This window comes from Microchirus variegatus (genome assembly GCF_963457635.1).
Source record: "Microchirus variegatus genome assembly, chromosome: 11".
NCBI lineage: Eukaryota > Metazoa > Chordata > Actinopteri > Pleuronectiformes > Soleidae > Microchirus > Microchirus variegatus.
In genome coordinates this window covers 11750052-11773586 of record NC_139812.1, presented here as the reverse complement: position 1 = coordinate 11773586, position 23535 = coordinate 11750052, and the positions used below count along the sequence as shown (strand labels likewise).

Genomic DNA, 23535 nt, shown 5'->3' with positions numbered 1-23535 from the left:
AAACAAAAAAGGTACTAAGCTGAGAATTGTTGTTTTGTTTTTTAACTTTTCCAAAACCAAGTCAATTAGTACCTACTTAAAAACAGAAACTAGGTATGAAAATAAAATATATTCCATTACATTCATTAGGAAAAAATAGTCTTGACCATTATGGCTAGCTCAGTAAAGCAGATTATTGGATTATTGACAGTGCATCAGGAGACTTCTAATGCAGTTTGTTTCTGGGTCCTATGTGATCCATCCATTGCAGGCCTTTGCAGCAGTAAAAACAGTATTAGCATTATGTTATCCAATGTAATTTACAATAAATTAAGTAAACCACTTGGTGGTGGCCTATATATGTATATATGTACATATATATATATATATATATATATACATATATGTATATATATACATATATATATATATATACATATATATATACGTATATATATATATATATATACATATATGTATATATATACATGTATATATATACATATATATATATATATACATATATACATATATATACATGTATATATATACATATATATATATATATACACGTATATATATACATATATATATATGTATATATATACATATATATATATATACACGTATATATATATATACACATGTATATATATATATACTGTGCATTTTTGTGATATTTGTGCGTTTCACACAAAACACAAACTGAGACAATGATCTTTCCTCTCAGTTTCAACGTCCATACCTGTCGCATATGTTTAAGTAAAAGCAATCTACCTCTGCAGTTTCCTTAATCTATTAAAATGTTGTAATAATTAGGCTTTTATTGTTATGAGATTGTATGAGATATTTGCAGGACAGATAGATGTACAGAGTCCTTTCATTAAGCTGAGTACAGAGCAGTATTTAAAAGTATATATTGGCATTATCAATGGTAAACCCTATGTAAAAAACAGACTCACACTCCCTGTGAATGAGACACACTCTAGGGAATGAGAAAATTTACTTTTCATGGTGTGATATAAAAAGAAAGAAAACAGAAAAATATTGATTTACCCTTTTTATTTATATCCCCCAAATTATTGTCATATATGCATCTAGTGCTTTTTAATTGTTTTGTTTTATTAGCTTATTTTGCTTTTCACATCACATGTTCTTTTTTATTATTATTTTTATATTATTCAATTCCTTTGAAACAATTCAAAAGTAGAAATCTGATTTATTTATACCTAATTTGAATTGAAGGTCAGTTTTTGAACAACCACACATGCCGATGCACATATTAGATATGAATAAGAGTATACTGGACATCTGGACTGGAGCTGCAACTAACGATTAGTTTCATAATCTGTCAATTTTGTTCTCGAATTAGTTTTTTTTCCATAAAACGTCAGAAAATATCGATCAGCGTTTCCCCCAACTTTAAAATCATGTTTACTTTGTTTGTGTCCACAAACTGAAATTTTTCACTTTTTAATGATTTAATTGTTATATGGAATAAAGTAACAAGGAATTATCACAGTTAAAAAGCTGAAAACAAACAAACTAATTTATCAGTTATCAGAATAGTTGAGATTAAGTAATTGATTAGTAATCAATTAATCGCTGTGGCTCTAATTTGGACCTCCTGGGACTTTAACTGACTACTCCTGTAGGAATTTGGCTGTCACTGCTTTTGTCAGATCAATGCAAAACTACTGTATGCAAATTAACACATCAATTATTATCCACTACGACCATGATCCAGATCTAAATACCTGTTCTTAGTCGACTGTATAGATATTTGATTAATGAATGCATTATTCTGTATTGTATTGTACTGGACATGACAATACAATCACAGTTCACTAAGTACAATCGCAAAAAAATTGTGACATGACAGGGTCCGAGCCAAGGCACAAATCATCCTAACAACTGTGAGTTTATATATTTATTCCTCCCGCCCTCGCCCCACTCCCATGCAATGATTCACACTACTCAATAAATAGTCATTCCACCAATATAATAACCCAACGAGTGCATTTAGAACTCAGCGATTAAACCTCAATTAGGCAGCGTGAGGATGAGACTGTGTGCAGAGGGAGACGGAGGATGAGCAGACAATGAGCTAACTATTCATTCTTCATTACCAGAGGCAGGGGACAGGGGCTCTCCTTATGTCAGCAGGGGCAGTGGCATTGTCAAAATGCGCTATTATTCTCTCGTTGCCACGCAAAGCGGGGCTGCCAGCTCAGTTAAGGTGTGCCAGCAGGGCTGGCAGGTTCAGCATGAATTGCTTAGCACTCTGATCACTTTTCTTCCACTCACCACCGTTCATCACGCCCATCCAGTATGTCTGATTGCGACATCTGCCCGAGTAAGGGTAGAAGGGGGCATCCAAAGTAGGCAACAACAAATTTGGCCTCCTGTGTTCCTGCCAGCTATTACACGAGAAAGCCAGTAAATCAGCTGTGACCCTCCCCACCCGATCTGACTGGACACAAGCCAGAGTTTTCCACTCCTCTCTCGCAGAGGCTGAATAATTTAATGCTTCCAAACACAGTGGGATTCATACACACACGCGCACACACACTGTCTGGTTTACGTGACTTCAGAGGACATCATATTAACTTACATTAATTTTCTGGAGACTTACTGTAACATATCCCTAACCTCATCTTAACAGTATGACATGTTTTAAAATGTGATAAGTATGTGTTTGTCCCCATTAGGAGAAAAGTCCCCATAATGTGAGTGCGTTAACAGATTTAGGTCCCCATAACATGAGTAATACCTGCAACAAAAACCATGCACAGTGGCCGAGGGGGTCGACGTGGAGGCGAGGTGAGAGTCGACAAATTATCTCCCCAAAAGTTAGCCTGTGTGTGACCCACAGGACGCTTGACCCTAGTAAACCTGGCCTGTGTCACCCCTAACAGCAAGCAGCACACACACAAGCACTCGACACTTCCCATGAACTTGTTGATCTACGTGAGAGCTGACACTCTTTCGGGTTGTTGGCAGTGCATGTGCGCGTAGTAGGAGGTCCTCTAACCTGACACGCCCATCGCCAGAAAAAAAAAAAAAAAAAAAAAAACGATCCTGAAGAGGTAAGAGGGTGTGTGAGGTAGAGATAATGTGCCCTATTTATCTTGTGCATTATAACATCTGGGAAACTTCTCTAAAAACAATGGCACACATTGAGGGCTGCCATTCTGGCTTTACCTTCAGAAACCCACCAAAAGCATTTGTCCCCTCGGAATGGATAATGGACAGGTCACAAATCATTCAGGACAACGGGGCGAAGGGGGGTGTGTGTGTGTGAGAGAGAGAAAACTGAATGTATGTGTATGTTTTGTGTGTGTGTGTGTGTGTGTGTGTGTGTGTGTGTCTGTGTGTGTGTGTTCACCCCGGTATTTAACTTCTCTGCTGGCCCATTCTGCAGGGCCCCGCAGGACAAATTGCCCTGCATGGTTGTCTTTGAGAGGCAGTGCAGCGCGCAGAGAAAGGGACAGAGCTGAAACACAGGGAACAGGCCTATAAAAATTCATCACTTTGACCCCGGTGACCTCCCACTCCAGGGGGGTTACACACACACCCACACTACTTGCCCACCCACCAAAACCCAGTCTCAGCTGGGAGAGCATCCTTTCTGAAAGCTTCTCCAAACGTTTAAGGCAAAAAAAAAAAAAATTAATCAAATAAGAGAAACGCAAACTAAATTAAATGAAACGACCTGAACCGCAGAAATGAACTAACCCTCCCTTCTCTTGTCTCTTTCTCTCACGCACACACACTATGGCAGACACAATGGCCGTGGAAAAGCCTTCTACACAGGAAAAGGCCACCAGATGCTTAATTGTGACTGTGTTTCTGTGTAAAGTAGTGGCAGTAAAAGGAGGGTGGGATTCTCCTGAGGCATATTAGTCCCAGTAAGAGGAGGACATTGTTTCAGACTGGGCTCTTGACACATTACTGCCACCTGTACAAAGACAACCTAATGAGAGATTTAATCTGAGAACCCTCCCCTGCCACTTTCAGTCAGCACTTTAAAACCAACCACGGCAGATGTCTACAAGACTGTTTAACATACCGGCTTCTCCTAACCTCTAAGGCCATGCATGCTTAAATGCTCAATAGCCATCTTAATGTGGCATTCATTTGAATGTTGTTAGCTGCAGCTGTTATGTTTTTTCAAAAGGGAGCTTTGTAAAGTGGAGGAGTGCTGCAGTCCATTCATGCTCTCCTTTTAATGCTATAGACCCAAAAAGAACATTTAACCGCTTAATGAGGAAACAAATACACATACAACCATGAAGCAATAATTGTAGCAAATTTAATAAAGCCAAAAGGAAGACTACTAATACTAAAGAAAGCACTCACTGAGCACCTGAAATCACTGCACTTTCATTTAATTTACCTATTCCACCATAGCTCACGCTGGGAATCAATTAAAGGAAACAGAGGTGAGGTAATTTGTCGTTGCCGAGTCAATTACAGAATATCGAAGACCCAATCAGTGACTGGTGATTAGTGATGGTGTAATAGGAATGCAGTCTCTCGAGTTCATTACTCTGGTAATCGATAAGGATTAGGACCAAACAATTAATGAAAGTCCAATTCTGGACCCTTTTAAGAGGACTGGAGCGCGGTTCATACTGTGCACAGGATGCGACTGTCGTGCAAACGTGCAACAGAGCTTCTCCGACATGTTAGAAATGATCCACGTGTTTGTTTGTTGTTGGGTGTTCTATGGCAGTTACATCTGTAGCGCTGCATTAATTCTTCTTCAGACCAAGATCCGATCTATAAACACTGATTACATTAGTGATATTTTTTTTTTCTCTGTTGCAACAGTTTGAAATACCAGAGCTGGCTTTTTCAGCCAGGTGACCTTGCTTCCCTCCAGTGTTCACTGGAGGAGAAGACCCTGGTGATACACAAAACCCTCCTCACACACAAAGAACATTGATTAATTTGGAGCACCACCCTTTAATTTGTTTGCGCCATTTCATCTAAATGATGTGCTTGTCCACCAGGGTGGGAGAGAGAGGTGTAATTCAGCCAAGGAAAGGGGGAAGAGGAAGGTACGGGGGGGGTTTACACCCCCAGCACAGGGCGCTAGGCAACCATCTAGTGGGTGGGCTTTGTGATACATTTTACCAATTTTTCATGCCCATCCCTCTTGATGTGACCCCACTCAGGGTCTTTTATGCCCCTGACAGCTCTGCGCAGGAAAACATGCTGCCGCTCTGATAGCATGAAATCGGGAACAAAGACCCCCAGGGAGAGGAGAAGGGGGCCACCGAGGCACGCTGTGCTCCGGTCCCGCCTGGCTCCGGACACAAACAGATGTTAGGCCAGCCCCGGCTCTCTCTGCCCCCTGAAAGAGGAGGCCCTGGAGGAGAAATGGGCCTGAAATGCATTGTTTTGGGCCTCCTCTAAGACAAAAACTGGGACCACTCCTTCTGAAAGAACCCGGCAATATGGCCGTCACAGATAAATCACACAAGGCGGGCTGAGAGAAAGGCCCATGAATTCTCAATGTGGCCCTTAATGGGCCCTCTTAAATATGATGGGATATTTGTGTGTGAATGGAGCTCAGTGACTTTTAATGTCAGGTGGCAGAGTTGTTTAAAAGCCCATGGTGCCAAGACTGAGTTTACAGCTACAATGAGCCATTCAGCAGGAACATCACTCTGTTGCTGACAGTAAAGATTCTCACTGGGAAACCCAGAGGCCACAATGTTTAAATAATGTAAGCACTTCTCCTGTCTGTGCTACTGTGCTCATGCTATTTTAATTTCTTAGAGGAATGAGGCCACGGCAAAGTAACATCATGAGTTTAAGATACTGCCTGATTTGAATAAGAACTGTGACTGACTTGATGAGTGGGTATTGAGCTCAACCATGTGCAACCATTCTTACAGAGAGTGCTACTTTGCATATGCATTAGAACAAACGGTAATGAATATAACGCTGGTTTGTGCATAACACCCAGAGACAACATGTTTTATTTTGGCATCAAGTGGATGGATGGATGGATGGATAGATAGATATATAGATAGATAGAGGGAGGGGGATATAAAAAAGACAATTATTGTGCTCTGTTTGACAAAGGCAGAGGACTGTATTAGTCAAAATAGACTGACATCATACAAGTTGGACACTATGTGCCAGGCACAAAGAGATCCCTATCCTTCACAGTTTATGCCACATTTGATCTGGACTAAATAATAGCATCACTGTTAGCTGTTGTTTTTTTCCCCCCTCCCCTGCTTGTGATTTCAAAGGCATGGGTCCATTCCGACCTACAGAAGACAAGACACACCATCAATAAAGCAAGCGAGGAAGACTGAGCTGGAAGCTAAATCTGATTATTCATGATTTATAGAGAGATTACATTGTTTAAAAAAAGTGGTGGATTCAATAGAAATGACATAGATTCAGTATCCAGTCCACTTGGATTCACATATTGTTTGCATAACCTTGACAAGTGCGTCACACAAAAAGAAACTTATCTCCATTATTTTGAATAAATTATATATAGTTGAGATCAGTCATTCCCAGCGACGAGGTCAGGACCATATATGGGTTTACTTAAGATTTGTGTGTATATGTTTTAAATTACATGTATAAAATTAGGTTGTGAATCATTTATCTTTTCTCTTGGAAATCGGCTGATTTATCTATTCCTACTAATATTAAGACATTCCAAAAATGACAGTAAAAACAGCAAAAACAGAGATGTTAGAAATGTTGTATTATGCACAAATTGCTCTTGTCGTGTGTCCAGACTTTTATCAAACTGCTTACTACAGCTCAATAAACTCTGGGAAGGGCAACCAAAACCGTGCAAGTACATCTTTAAAAAGTAGGTTCCAATATTAAATAGTGGGAAACAGTGATCATATCTTAGGTTTTGCATTTGCATTTGCACATTTTTATATGCATCATTTGAGGTTTGCAACCATTTTTTGTTGCATTCCTATGCAATGACAATAAATGCTTTCTGATTTTCTGATGTAAAAGAAGTGTAATTTCCTTCTTAAACTGGGTTTATGCAGTATTAGGGTTCCACTTCAGTTTTAAAAGAGCCAGGGTAATATTGTTTGTAAAATATCACATTGTTGCTTTAAGTGTGAATGATTTTCTTAAAATATACTATTTTGGTGTGAAATAAAATTACAATTTATCGCCTTACTTAGAAATCATCAAAAACATTATCACGCCTGTATTGGTATGGTGTTGTAGCATCAGTTTCTTGCCAATACACCATCTTATTGGGTAACAATGAGCTGACAGGAAGTTCGAGAATTCACACTACAAAATGGTGAGAAAGCGACAACGCAAAGAAGACGAGATCTAGATAAAACAAAACCTTATGACATCTTGAATCTAGGGATATTAAGTATTTTTGTGCTTTCATTTGTGCATCATTGTGCAGTGGAAGAAAGCAGTGGTTAAAGGGCTCGTCCACCTGAGAATAAGTTTAGGAGTATCCACAACATGTTTGTACCATTTCAGGTTTATATACATCGAACCAGTGTTTTGGGAGCCCTCAAAATCTAATTTTGGAGACTTTTCACGCATTGTTGTTTGATTTATTCGCTTTATAATAACTTTACTTTATTTTCCTCTGTACACAGGGTGCATGCTTTAAGTCTCCTTCTCCATTCTTGGTCTATTTCTGTTGCAGTGTTACAGGGCCACGTACAGGCCTGGCATGTTAACTACAGCCTTTAGAGTCATTGTTTGGGGGGGGGGGGTTTCATGAGGATGAAGTCATTTTAAAACAAGTCCGTGCTAACAGAAATTTGTTTCAGAACAAAAAAAAGGGAAAACAAATAGGGAAAGTTCTGTTTCCGTGTGGACAGGGCCACAGATTGAGGGGTAACTGAGGCTACATCCCTGACCGGGGCCAACCCCGGAGTCCTACAAGGCAACCGACCTCCCCCCCCCCACAAGGCTCTGTTAGTGCCAGGCTCTGCTCTCATCCTTGGCTTGGTTTGTCACGCCATCCCACCGTTGGCATGGTGTTCCCAGCTGCCAGTCACAGTGCCCCCCACCCCCCAGTACACAGCGGCAATAGCATGGCTGGCGCCGGGCTCAAACGGCCTGTTGTTAATAAGCAGGACCAACAGAAGCCAATGCTTGTTCTTCATTTGCCAGCGTTTTAATTATATGGACAGCGCTCCCATCAAAGCTGCATCGCTCAAGTTACGCCCTCATAGCTGAACTCCTTTTTCCCTCTGTGACTTCAGTGCTGTATTCATTAGCAGCAAACAGAGAGAAGAGAGAGAACAGACGCTGTTGTCTAAAGGGAATAGTCTCCCCCTCTATATCCAGATGGGTTATCTGTGATATAATGGGACCTCATTGTGATAGATCGGACTTTTCTGGCCAGATAACATGCTTTTATTGTATTGTTAAGAAACGTCTCCATCACAGGCTTCACCTGCGAAGCTATAAACAGGCCTGGGTCAAATCGTGAGTGTTAATGACTTTGTTTGTCTTTGTGTGGCGTAGTAAACAGGGGAGGGCGAGTGCGTCTGAACAATTCAGACATTGTCAGGTGGGTTGTCTTTCACAGAAGAGTATATTGATTTAGTGGGCTACAACAACCCATGAGGATTTGTAAATATAATTTGGTGAAGCAATAAAAGAGTCAAATACAGACCTCAGTAAGCTCAGTATCACTTGGGTCTCTATATCTGAGACTGAAGTAAGTAAAGCACAGCGATCTGACAACATAGCATAAAACAGTCAATATTTCTATCATAAACTTCCCTTTTCACTTCAAGTCTAATTAAGTACATGAGGGCTGGTGTGCGTAATGTGTGTATATATATATATATATATATATATATATATATATATATATATATATATATATATATATATATATATATATATCTCAGAGTGTGTATGCATGAGTGTATCTGGGAAGCTGAGGGCAACCAAGGAGGCTCGCAGTCCCTAGTGTCAAGGGTTCCAGAGAACAGAGGCCCAATCAGTGCTGGCCCACTGGTTAATGGATGGATGGCTCCCAAAATTAATTAGCCTGACTAATGTAGTGTACACTTAATTACACTGGGCACCTTTTGATTTATAGCTGGCCAGATACACACATGCTAGTCAAAGTCAGACTAAAAAGGGAAAAAATATTTAGCTTTTACTGGTGCAAATTATTTATCCAGACTAGGTTCAGCGGACAGGACAACGGCCATCAACTATTTGATGAACTGTTGTTGGTTTCTGCAGGTGACATCATGCATGGTTTTTTTTTTCTAAAGCGTGTAACAGGGGTGCTGCTTACTCTCATTTGTCTTATGTGCCAATTTAGCGTTGGATGCTATTGGATTGTTCATTGCAGCGATGTTGATAAAATCTCAAAGCAAGATACATTTCATGGTGGCAGCCTGTTGAACTTGACACAAGGTGGACTACTGTGTGGTGTCACAGCCGGTATTGATGTCTCTTTTTGATCTACTGTTGCTAATCTACACACGTTCATACAACAACTGTCACAGTAGTGGCCGCTCCAAACACGTGCTAAGTTGTCTTTATGACACCAGTTAGTGAGTTATAATCTAATAATGTTGGGTTTTATGGTCTAAATTATTGTTTGTTCTGTCGCTGCTGAAGTCAGACTTAGTTTATTTTCTGGATGAGGTCAAAGCATACCTTATGTACATGTGTAATGTACAAAATTGAATAAATGCATGCTTAAATCTCTATATCTCTACCTCCGCTGTAATGGTTATGCACACCGAGTGACTCCACAGTGTGAAAAATGAATGATCTATCATGTTGGCCCGTCATTACCAAGCATTTTACAGCATTCATTAAGAGTGGGGCTAGTCTGGGGCCCCACCTTTAATTTCATGCTGCTCAAGCGAGAGAAAGGACACAGAACAAAGGAAGGAAGATTGATGCCTTGGCCCAGCCCTCTGCACTTTCTGCAGACACAGACAGGGGGCGCTGATCCAAACTATTCAACAGTCAGTGAGAGGCCAGCTAGCCTAATGAAATCTGTCCATGTAGCAGCAGATCAGTCCCAATTAAAGCAGCCCCACACCGTGTCATGGGGACAGTAGATCAAGTCAGCAATTAACCTTCCCGCTGGCCTCTATCAATCCTTAAATTGTAGCAGGCTGGCCAGCAGCACACAATCTCTGCAGATATTAAATTTACATTCTATTAAGTTTAATTAGGAGGGATTTTAAATATACTAGGAGTCCAGGCACGGAGCCCTGAGACTGTCATCGATACCAATGATTCACGGCCACTGGCCACTTCAAGGGGAACACACACACACACACACCAATATACACTTTATAACACCTCCTAACTCAAGCTTAGAATTGAGGAACACTGTGATTGCCATTGGTGCGAGTGGGTCAACAAAGATGATTTGACCGGGCCTCGTGTCTGAGATTCTGGAGCTTGTACTGCTCCGCTTGACCTGAGGCTGAACGTGGTCTCCATAATGAAATGTGTAGGGGTGAGAAGAGGATGACTCTTATCTCTTTATTCATTCTTCAGTCATGATACATATTGGCAGATTTGCCATCCTCTCTGATGAGTTGCACCTGTAGCAACATACAATAATGTGTCTAATCATGCTTATTAGTGTGCATCTTTTCTTAAATGCATTTAAAACAGATAAAAACAAAACTGATTCAGTTTATAGAAGTGTTAATGAATGATCTGGACCAGAATTCATGATTAGTCATAAAAGAGAACCCAAGACAGAGACGGAAAGGACGAGGGTAAGAAGTGCCAAGGGAAGCTAAACGGTAAACTGCTGTGAAAATCATCCCAGCGAGTGCCCACAAAATATACAGGCTTATATCCTTCTCAAAGTTTTTGACAGATGATTTTACAAATGAATATATTTTTATGAAATCTAAAGATAAATATCGATGTATGGGACGTTCCTAGTACAGTAGGTTGCGTAGGCTGAGGACATGTTTTGGTGTTCAATATACAGTAGTACACACGGTATATGAATAATAGGGGTGTATTTCGGATTAATCCCTTTCATCTGGTTACACTACGCATAATAAAAACGCCTAGAAAACTTGAGAATCAGCTCCAAGGTGTAAGTCGTTCTTGTCCGCTTTTAATACAACAGGTCTCCAGAATAGGACAGCATGTACTCCGTTTTTATTACTATTATAAAATCCCTTATTGGGCACTTGTGTTCAGGCCACATTCAAACCTGTAATAAAAGGAACAGGCAGGCAGCACATCAACAAGTGGACTGTGAAGTATCTGATTCGCCAGACAAAATGCTTCCTTTGAGGTTTCCTGTTTTATCAGCACCGATGCAAAGCATGATCAAGCCGAAGCATGATCAGACCCATGGGAGAGGAAAGACAAGGTTGTCGGGGACTGGACCACCTCCAGGCTGCTCAGCCCTAGCATTAGTCTCCACGTGGCTGTGTCCTTTGTCTGCCAGTCAAAGGACTGCTGAATGGGGGTCAATTGAAACCAATTCCCTCTGTCGGACACAATTAATGGGGTTGCCCAGGCTGGGCAGAAGGGGGGGTGGCTGCAGGCCTTTGGTTACTGATCCTGCCGCACAAGCATGCCAGGAATTTGCCACCTGGAATTTGCCCAGTGACAATAACAAATCCACCCCCTTCCAAACCCACCTCCCTTTCTGTATACACATGGATACATCCTACACTAACCCCTGTCCCATCCAACCATCCAGGGGAGTGGCTATAGTCTAGTTGTCCACAATGGACCAGAGGCAGAGGAGAAGAGAAGTGGCATAGTGTGCAGCTGTGGTTAAATGCGCTGGAGTACTTTCTGATCCAGTGACTCTCAAAGTGAGGCCTGGGGTTTGATGGTTGTCCATGATTTTCTTCAAATCAAAAAGACAAGTAGGTTATTTTGCAATCATTCCGTCCACTTAACACGGGGAAAAGTATCTATTCATCTACACGGCTGTTTTAAACCCTTTCCCATCGATTGAACTTGGAGAATCGCGAGGAAAGCAAAAAAATGAGACGATCAGGCAACGAGAATGAGAGCCACCCTCTCTCTCTCTCTCTCTCTCTCTGTCTGAATCAATCTTCAGATAAGTATGGCCGATCGATCCACCACCAGCCCATCTACAGTTAAGCACTTCACTGGATGTGCACTAATTGTCCTGTTGACATTAATTGTCATTAAAGGGCTTAAAACGACAACCCGTGCGTGAGTTACATCCTGCACCAAGGTTGCAACCCATTTGTTTATTGGTGATATCACAGCTCTCGCTGCCACACACACAGGTCACTGTTAAATCAGACAGGTTGACCACTGCTCAGGGCGCGTTTGCATGGAGCAGTGCTGCCCATTTAATGGCACGACTCTCACAGATGACATCATTAGTCTTTTCTGTTGTCCCCATTAAACGGACAGTTATTTGGTTGAGCTCATTTAATTAGAAGGAAAATGTCTGTGTGTGTGTGTGTGTGTGTGCTTGCATGTATATCTTTATGAGGACCAAAGAAATAACCATGGGAAATGAGGACAGTGTGGAAAAGTGAGGATATTATGGGTTGACCATGTTTTAGGGTCAGGGTTAAAATTAAGTCATGGTTATGATAGGATAAGGTTATGGTTTATAATTAGACATTTAGCTGTGATGCTTAAGGTTTGGGTAAGGGCCTTGGGAATGCATTATGAGTGTCCTCGTGAAGATAGCTGGTACAGAATATGTGTGTGTGTGTGTTTTCCCTCTGGATGTGAATAGGTGGTCAAGGTGGATATGAAAGTAGGTGGAGGTGAGAGGGGGGCAGAGATGGATACATACCGATGCAAGCCTAACACATCCCTCGAAAAGGGGTTGTGACCCTCACTGCACTGAAACAGCATTTCAGAGAGCTAGAGACAGAGAGAGGCTGAAAGCAACATGTTTAGCTCCACAGATCCACATCATCTCACCTACTTAAAGGCTTTCCTTTCAACTAAATGCATCCGTATAATAATTTACAGTACTGTGAGACTGCAACGTGGAAACGATATAAAACACCATATTACTCACAGTCATATTGGCGACTTGTAATATATGCCAGGTGACATTTAATTGGAATAGCCGACTTCTGAATGGCCTCAGTGTTTGCACATCTGCTGCTGTAGATTCTGTACTTGGATTTATTATCTCTGCACCATCACTCTTCACATGATCCGTGGCTTAATGCGACCCAATTACAGAACCAGAATCAGATGTCCTGCACAAACTTTGAGGCAATCAGGCAATGTCCCTGATTGATTGCTGAGTAAAAGCATGTGATGACCATCCCACTCTGTTGGGTGTTCCAGAGGCGATGCTGATTTACTGCACCTCTAGTGGCTGGATGTCTAAACTACAAAGGTTTGTTGTGGAGTACCACACAGAGTGAGGTCCTTCCTAAGTCATTTGAGCAAAACCCTGCCATTCAGAAAGCTTTCCCTCCTCTTCCCTTCTCCCATGAATGGGACCATGATTGAAATGAACAATGCCCACACCTTGAACAGGCCCACTGATTCGAGGGCCATTGTGCTGGAAAAGGAGAGAGAGGATCGGCCAACAAGTGGCTCTCCCACTCTCTTATCATAGGACTACCCTGTCTGTGGTGGGCCTTTATGGCTTGTTATGCCGCTAACCCCCCATCACGTCGCGGAGAACGTTGAATGACTGCGCTACCTTGGCTTTCACTGGCCTCATTTGCACCAGGAGAGGAGGAGGAGGAGAAGGAGGAAGAGAGAGCAAGAGAGGAAGAGAGAGAGAAAGAGCTGTGAATGGCACCATAACATAACAATGCACTTGGAGGCTCAGTTGGCAAACACAGCTGGGCCAGCCACAGTGAAGCGTTTAATGAGTCATAACTCTTAAGGGACAGGGGGCTACTAAAACCACTTTTACTATATTGCAGTCTCTCTCTAATACACACAAACAAACAAACACTTTTTATGGCCGAGTCTGAAAGAACGTAACTGCACATGTATATAGAAGAATTCAGTTGTGTATACATTTTCCCGTGTTGCACACATAATAATTGACACTATTAGCCTTCAATTTGAAATTAATCAGGAATAATAAAAATAAAAAAAAACACTCACCTCAATAACCTGCTTGGAGTCCAACCTGAAGTTAAAGTCCCCAAAGACAAAATATGGCAACCTTTCATATCGCTGGTCTGTGATCCTGCAAAACATTACAACCACAAATCAATGTTTGAAACAATCATCAAAACAGCATTGTTGCTTTCTGGCAGCCTCAGTGCACCAGAAAACATGTTAATTGATTAAAACAACCTCACCATTAGCTGTCAAATACTTTTTAAGATGTCATGATCCTCCCCCTCCTAACCTCAGAGTGTGGAATTCATGAGGGTCACAGCACCACCTAGTGGTCTGCATACTTTGTTTTTAGAGGCATTTTCACTTGTGCAGAGCTGAGAGAGTAAGACTCTCTCTGTCAAGCATCTGAACATCTGTTTTAATTTTTCACACATGGTTCATGATTTATAAGATAATACGAAATAATATGGATGAAATAACGGGGCAGATGGGGGGGACAATGGCACATGTAATGTGAAAAGCAGGAAAACATAAAAGCATGAGATGAGAATTTATTGTTGCACTGATGAAAAAGGATTTATGGCTATTGAAAAGTTTCTGAAAATAACTCGCGAACAGCTGTCCATGTTTAACATGTCGTCAGAAAACGATGCATCATGATGATGTTAACCATGCTTGCAGTTTCACGCAACTTTTAATGCACCACATCGTGTTCATCCTTTGGCACTTGCTGGGGTACAGGCTCGTGGTTGTCTGCTCTGTGTGCTGCAACTTCCAGTAAATGTGTTTTTTGTTGTTAAAAGTGTTAATCCTCAGCTGACACCGACACTAAAATGAGTAAAACTTGTTCATTCCCTTTGGTGGAAAAGAAAATTGACTTTGCTGGATTGATCAAAAGAAGAAAACGGCCAGCCCAGACCCTCTGACTCTAGATTAGTTCATGAGCTTATGGGTTTAGACCTCCATTCAGAAAGAGACAGAAACAGACTCAGTCTGACCAATACTAGAGTGGCTACAGTCTGAGCTCATTTGATGCTTCTTGAGGGTCAAATTTTTTGTGAATATACATGTATTTCTTTTTAAGTCTCGACGGCGTCCGAGAATTTATCGAGTATTGATCCTCTCAGTCGTGAACCATTTCCAAAATGTGGAGAACTTCGCCACGGCTCGGGCATCCAAGTGCTTAAAAAACACACACCTAAGTGACATATAATTAACTCCTTTGCCTCATCACTTGCTTCAGAGTGGCTCTCCTACAGAGCACAGATACAAAAATAAGGTGGATGTAGCACAGCCATTTAATTAATGATTCAGGATGCTTGGCTCGCCATCTCCACTAATCGCGCAGATAAATCTCACTGTGGACTTCCCAGGCCCTGATAACAATATATTTATGGGGCTGTAAAGAGAGAAGAAGCTTCTTCTTCTTAGTGGTGGGTCCCGGCTCTGGCCGGCTGCCGTAAAAACACGGCCACTTCTTCTCACACAGACCGAGATAAAGAGAGAGAGAGAGAGAGAACAGCGTGGAGGCAAAGGTGACAGGAGTAGGAGGCAGTGAATGCAGCTATTATATTAAATAGAGAGTATGTCATTTTGACGTTGTATTATATTAAACTGAAACTGGATCTTTCTAGTGAATGAGTTTTTCAAGAGGGGTCAACATGAGGACTGACTTATTTTTCGCCGATTAACTAATTAAATTTATTGACTTATTGTGTGAGCTCAAATATTTTGTTGGCAGAGAGAGAGAGAATGGCCGTATCATGAGAAGCTCGTGTTAACAGACTGTGATGAGATACAGGGACTGTCTGTGCAAGAGAAATGTTTGTGACCTGATTGACCATAGGTGTGTCTATGGATGATTGAGGACATGTGGTGCTGATGACATACAGTATATATCACGTGGGGCTGTCGCAGTCTTTCAAGCTACATGGACACGATGGAGTGCGCATGCGCCAACCAACCTGCGTGCAGCCCGTTTCAGTCGCTCCTGCACTTTCCCATTATTTTACTTTATTCTTCGCCTCTTTTTCATACTTTTAATATATATAAAATGCTTCTATTTTTTTGGCATGGAGCAACTGTGCGACCACAAAATTTCCTCAGGGATTAATTAAGTATTCTGATTCTGACAGTAAAGAAAATATTCGCTCAAAAATAAGACCCTTAATTTAACTGAGTGCACATCCTCTTAAGCACTGATACATTTACTTAAAAATAAGGACTTGTTATAAATGCAGCACTTTTTTAAGTTACTTACAAAGCAAGTCAACTGCATGTATTTCACAGATTCATATTTAACCATGGTTAAAATGATTACATTAAATGAATCTATACCGCTAGAACTGCTAATGTGTGCAGTAGCAGCAGGAGCTCATTAATACTCTCAAACTAGATGTCTACTGATGTCATTGATGACTTCACATTCTGGTGCTAAGAGACTCGGCTCTATTTAAACAGGGTTAGTGGTCAGTTTATTCTGCAAGGCTGAATGGAAAGGGCAGTAAAATGGCGACACATACACGTCATCGCAGTTGTTCCTCGTGTGGGAACTTGTGAATTCCCTGTGCTAACAGAGAATTTACCACGTCCGCTGTTATGAGTGCATAATAAAAAGCCAAAAGTGCATGATGGTACAAGTACAAATCTTGTTTTTCTTTCTAGAAACCCATGTCAGTCAGCTGATAACACAAAGAAGAAGTGGGGAAGTTAAAAGGAAAAAAGTAGTAAGGCGCGTCTACGGCTCTTTCCCCTCTCATCCTGTAGCTTTATTTCACTAACAGCCATGTCTAATACCCGCATCCTGGCTGTTTTGTCTGTTGCTCCAAGGTTTCAGCCACAGGTCAAAAGGTAACAATATGTTTACATGATCATTTACTAAAGCACCCATGGTGACCCGCTGGTGTGAAAGTTGACTTTTTACTTGGCCTTTGTGGGGGCAACGAAGAATTGCAACATTACTTACAGCTATTAGGATTGAAAGAGGCTTGAGGGTGGGGGGTCCCTAGCGCGGAGGCCCCCCCACGCTGACCCTCACCCTCGGCGGGGGCCCCCATTAGCCTCGTCATCGCAGTTCATTCAGGCAAACTGTTACAGTGTCAGTGACATTCTCCCACAAAGACGCACTCCTTTACACAGTCTATAAACATGCTTTCTCCTGGCCAATTCATCGCGCAGTGACACCCCTGAAAGAGGCTCTTCACAAGGGCCGTTCTCACTGAGGTTTGGGCTGGGGCCTTCGTCAGGCCTTGCTAGGGGCCACACAAAGACAGGGGTCAGACACTAATTTATAATGGCCCACAGCTCTGCTCCCATGCTCCTTAAACCACACGCACAAAGCAACCGCAGCACAATCTCTCTCTGCCATCCTACTACCCCCCCAACACAAAAACAGACCGTCAGAGAAGGGAACAAACATGCAAAACTGAGAACATCCAAGTCTCACTGACAACACCCATGTGTGGCTCATTCCAGCCAGGTTTTTAAATCTTTTTGTCCTTCACACCAGGACTGAATCCCTCTCTGACTTCTGGGCAGATTATAAGCTGTGACTGACAGCTAAACTGAGCCATAATAGACAGTCTATATGGGATTATGAGGGTGCAACTGGGGGCCATGTCATGATTATATTGACAAGATGACTTACCATAAGTTAGCCAGTCAGATTCGACTTTGCACACAATAGCTGGGCTGAACGAAGTCATCCATTGTAAGTAAATGTTGAGAATATGGGAGAATGTTAACATTGTGAAGAATGTGCTGGGCGACGTCTTTTTGAATAGGCCCAGGGTTGCCAGTGACAGGACCTTTGACACCTCAGGACAGGCTTCTCCTCGTCCTCCGTTAGCACCCAAGCTTCTCAGTAACGCCCATCCCCAACGAGGACAGCCCACAGGGAGATGTGGTGACGAGGATGTTGCAGCGGTCACACAGAGGTTAACAAATAAATCGGCTCAAACTAACAGCCCTGTCAACACACAGTCAGACATGGAGGACGTCTCTGCAGAGAAGTCGAATCATTTTAAGAACATCTAATGTACAGTGCATGTCGATGAGAATGATCTACTCTCTCCTGCACGCACTGTTGTTTAAAACGGCCTGGATTGAAGATTGGAAATGGCAATCTACTGTATAATGGAATTATTAGTCCTGGATTAGAATCACTTGGGGGCCCGACAGTATTCAAAGGTCCTGTATGAGTTTATTTGGGCATTTTTGCTTGCTGATATCACAAAATGCAGGGGGCTAAAAAGATCAAGGTATAAACACAAAGATGAGAAGCCAACTTTGATCAAACCCTTAATTAATACCTCAATCTTGGGAAACAGACTCCACTTTGTTAGCTTAGTTGGTTTTAAAGATACAAATTACACTGAAATTAGCAGATTTTTAAACCTGTGTGAAGATGCTAAAGGAAGATGATTGACACCATTCCCATTGCCAGTATTTGTTCTGCCTTGTGGTGATTTTTCTCCACTCATGTGTCACCAGTGGGTGAATTGTGATGTCATGGATGAGCCAAAAGTACAATCTGGACAAGAGAAAGACAACTCACCCATAGCCTTCAGTGATAATGTTACTATTTTGCATTATCTTTTACTTTAGTCTTTATAAATCAATTATTTTGATGATCTGACTGATCAAATAAATTATATTAAATACTCTCCCAAGTATTGAAAAGTAAGGATCACTACAAACATTAACGATAAAGGCTGGAAGCTGAACACACACGGTGGGTCTACGCCAGAAATTGGCAAATCTCTGGTCAAAATAGAGCAGATGAAGAAGAAATTAGCATGTTCACCTGTGTGTTACTTTCCCAGTGATGCCTATCAGAGCCAAAGCTGATAAAAACTTGCATAATTTGACTTGGGTGTAAAGTGGGAATGGGGTACAATAGGGTCTTATACTGTGGATATTACGTTTCTATTCAACTGTGCGGTTTAGTTGTATTGTACATTTTATGTCTTTCGCCAATGATTTTTAAACATACAGTGTATGCTTGCATGAAAACAAGCGCACAGAGTCTAATACATTCATTTGGGCTTTAAGGAGGATCTCCAATGTGATTATCCAGTCCTCCCTCTTGCGGCTCAACATGTCTATTGGCTGGAAACTAGCCGTCTTTTCTCTCCTCTTTCAGTCTGTTGTTCTGGGAAAAGCCAAAAGGGAAACATTTAGATTGGAGGGGTCTTTGAGATGCTGTGACAGTTGACTGATGACCGTCCATAAAATGACAAAGCATCGCTGTGTGGTGGCCAGTGCAGCCCACTGCCTCCTCATGGGAAACTAATTGCTTTGAATTGTTAACGGCAACATTATTTTTCTGCCAATCATTGCTTTTCAATGCACCGAAAATGAGCATGAAACAAGCCTTTTCAGCGAACAAAACAGTTAAATGTTCCCAATGTTGATCAAATTAACTTCAGCACTGCGACAATGGACTATATTTGTGTGAAAATAATGGCGCGTCACAAAGGGCGCCTTTATGCCAGGATTTCACAGTTGTAATGTAAAACTGTTCTCCCCTGAACCGGACCAGTCGCCATGAATGGAAGTTAAAAAAAGAAACAAACGCCAATGCACAAAAGGGATTTTTGTCAAGGAGGTGGGGAAAAAAAAAACCTGTTGATTTTATCTCATGCTATCATTTCATACTTTAATTTCATGGGCTCATTTAGCAGCCTTGTTTTTCCCTGGAGGTCAGTGTTTTCAGCATCACTTTGATCACTGTCTTAGTCAGAAATAAGTGAATCAGCATGATCACTTATCTTTCGGGTCTTGTCCATTCATGGTCCAAATGTAATTATATCTTTCGGTGATATCCTTAAAAGCAGCAATGTGTAGTTTCCTTATTACCTTCAGTGCACACAATGTATTTATTTAACCTTTGAATGCACATGGCAAATGCACATGAATGTAAACCTTCACATAATTATAAAACAATGATCTGTACATCAAGGCTTAGCTGAGTCAACAAGGTAAATAATGCTCGATGCAGCCCCTGAGCAGAAATGTTCATTTTCAAAGGACAGGAAAACAAGCAGGGAATGCATTTCAAGCAGGGCCTTGCTTTGCTCTCATGGAAGTGGGCCACTCCAAGCTTTAGAGCAGTGCTTTTTTGATGTGACTCAATAGTGAGGTCTGGCTGGCTAAATGCTGTTCCTTCTCAGCATTGTTCCCTAGAGGCCTTGAAGCACTTTGGAGATAAACACCGTTTAGCAGTTAAAAGGGCCACAGAGGAAAAGGCTTATCAGATGTGTTCTCAATGGGCTGCAAGCTGCATTATTAGGACTGGGCCTCAGATAAGACACAGGCTGAAGTTTGATACCCAGCAGCAGAGCTCAGTCCCCAGCACTGTTGTTGTGTGATCAGCTCCTGTGCCGGCTGCCTCATGGATCTCAGCTGGTGGTGTGTTCAACAGCACCCCTCCCTTCCCCTCCTCTCCTATTCCGCAATGAGAGATTAGAGCTCAGAGAAGGAGAGAGAGGCGAGAAGAGGGAAGGAGGGGGGGGGGGAGTTTGGCTTTAGATATTCCCCCCTGTCCCCTTTCCTGCTCTGTTTTCTGGGGGTAGGAGTCAGAGTTAGGACAATGGCCAAAAAGATGGTTCCCAACCAGCCGCTGAATGGGAACACTGTTGGTGGTAGCGCTTCATTCAAAGCCCGGCCCGGGCATATTGTCCTCCAAGATCGGCAGAGGAGAATGGAGTTTGCTGGTGGCTGCCAAAAGGTTAGCAGCCTCTGTGAAAGGACCGACCCATTATTCACTGCCCTTTACAGAGCCCAAGCACCCTTTGTGCTCCTCCTCCCTTCCCTCTGCACCGCCAGCTTTTTCTCACTTCGGTGCTCCGGATCTACACTCGACAGTTTCCCTCAAAGTGAGTGACTGAGGCGCGATGCCCCCACTATCCCACCCCTCTCTACCCCTAGCGAGGAATACCAGGATAGCCAGAGCATATAGCGACCACCTTGCCTCACACCACTCACCCCTCATCTCAACCAAAAAAAAACTTTTAAATGATATGGCCCAGAACTAACACCAAGGTTACCATGTCAACACAAGGGGATTTAGATAGAGGGAACGTGGAACCTACCACTTAGCCAACACTATTTCGATTCAAATCCCTTCAGCCTTCAATGAAAACTCAGAGATTCTGCTATTAGGTGGGAACCTTTGAAGATAAATCAAGTGCAAAAGCATGATGAAAGCAGAGGAAATGCAATGAAAACACTTAAATACAAGTAACAACAGAAGGGCCTTTTCAAACTTCACGACGCCAGTAAATCCAGGTAAGTTACAGCGTAATAAAAATAGCAAAAGCTGCCATATTCTTAAAACACTCCCACTTCCCTGTCCATTAAAGGCGGACCATTCTTTCATCAAATCAAGAATGAAGCGCAGGTAAAATATGACCTCATAGACAATACTTTAAAAAGTGCCCCATAATTCATGCACGAGAGAGAGCCTGGAGATAATGTATGCCACCCATATGCATGTAGTTATTCAAAGTCATGACGACGGAGAGCCATTCCTGCATTCTGATGCCGTTTGAATGGGAGGTCACCTGCTGCGAGACAGGTACAAGGCTTTTATTCAGTGTAAGCATGGCCAGGTGGGGAGCAGGGGTTGCACCATGTACTCTATCATTCCTGCTCTGCCGCAAATGGATATCCCATAAATCACATTACCATGGCCTACGAATGGAGAGCCTGGCCCCCGTTGAAGCCCCGTATATAAAGGCTGTGTTTACTCAGCGCCGGCGGAAGAAATCTTTAATATTACGTTTACCTACTTACCTTTGCCAGTGTAATTAAACATGTTTAATTCATTCAAAGATTTGAGCCTCCCGGGAGCCCACATGTGCTAATAGTTAAATGTCATACATTATTGATCAAGGGTACGGTTGTAGAATTGGATCTGATGTTGGCGCTAAGAGAAACAGTCAAAAAATGAGCGTGCATCGTCTGAATATCTGCAGTTCATTTAATTGATATCAGCAAATTGAATTTAAAGCTCCATGGTGTAAGAATTAGACACCGCTCCCATTCCCAAGAGGTAAGGGGTGTCAGACAGAAGATATTCAGAAATATTCTTCAGAGTCCTGCAATCTGGCAGTGCAGGAAAAGGGAGGATTGGTTCTCTCCTTGACGATCTCTCGCCCTCCCAGTGCTTAATTTGGCCCATGTGTGTCTGCAAATACTTGTTTTATCCCTTGTCCCTTTGTCCCTTAGCAACTTTAGCAATATTCCCGTCTCTCATTTGCCTGGTAAAGTGCATCAAAATACCTGGCCGCAAGATGGTGGCCACTATAAAGAGAGGCCCTTGCTCAAAGTACATTTAAAATGTTCAAGGCCACAAAAGCCAAACAAATTCTTATTCAAAAGCGATTATACTCTTAAAACAAACACATGTATGGGTAATACATTCCATTTCTTCCCTCCTAAATGTTACACATGTGACCTTTAAATGGATGGAATTTAAGGATATCTCTTCAGGGGTGCATTAATGTGCTCAGGGAAAAAAAAGTCTTCTTCTTCTTCTAATAATAATAATTTCCGACAGGCTGTACACTGAGGTGTCATACTGCCCTCCACAGGAAATGAAAATGTCTATTTTACATTTAATGCAACTCTAACACGTCTCGAGCTAAATTCTGAGACCAAAAATGTTTGACGAGGGGAGGGAACTCTGACCCGAGTTGGAAATCAGGTCAAATTTAACGTCCATCATTCCACATTTGCCAGTAGAGCAAGAAAAAAATTAAAATAAAAACAGAAAATGTTGGAATGTAAGAAGGCAATAAATGGTGAGCCAGAAAAAGAACAGATGAAAGAGACTTGTGTGTTCACAGAGCGTGTTGTTAGTAAGATCCCCTTCCTCGACAGACGGATGTAATCCCACGGGTCTGGACCTGAATGTTTAGTCAGACAGGTTTTATCATGTAGGACGAAACTTAGATTTGTGACTAGTATCTGATGACTTCTGGTGATTTCTCTCAACTCTTACACTGCAGATAAAACCTTCTGCTGAGCAAGAATGGAGCAAGAAAATAATACTTTTCAACAACCATCTGAAAAATGCTTCTGTTCATTGTATCTGGAGTGCAGTAGGTAGGTAAAAACATAAGAACAGTAAAGTTGGTGTTTGTTGTGTGTGTGTGTAGTACCTGTCTAAAACATAGCCCAGTGCCTTCTGCCTGCTCCCAGAGTAGACTGAGGGACTTTTCTCCCACGCCACCAGGTTGGACGCATCATGGAAAAGGTGAATGTTGACCAGATCAAAGGCACTGGGGTTGAAAACAAAACACATTTTCACAATTTACATCATGAAAACATCATTTAAATATTGTTATTATGTGCCAACTCGGTAAAAACATCAAGTAACCAGGATAAAACCGAATATAAAAAGACTCTTAATTACTTCTTAACCCAGGCTTGTGAGCGACGGCATTTACCATCGCATACATTAATCTGTTTTCCTTGTCAGGGAAGAGCGAGATATCTCAATATACA

General features: G+C 41.9%; 1 protein-coding gene across 2 annotated transcripts in view; it reads right to left on the bottom strand.

Moving 5' to 3' along the window:
- inpp5a (inositol polyphosphate-5-phosphatase A) overlaps positions 1–23535 on the bottom strand; it is a 142117-nt gene that overhangs the window by 29680 nt on the left and 88902 nt on the right. For both annotated transcript variants that reach the window (XM_083897531.1, XM_083897532.1), the window contains exons 8-9: positions 23190–23309; positions 14062–14146 (exon numbers count right to left, since the gene is read on the bottom strand). In XM_083897531.1, coding sequence (XP_083753657.1) covers positions 14062–14146; positions 23190–23309 — 205 coding nt within the window. The remainder of the gene's footprint in view (positions 1–14061; positions 14147–23189; positions 23310–23535) is intronic.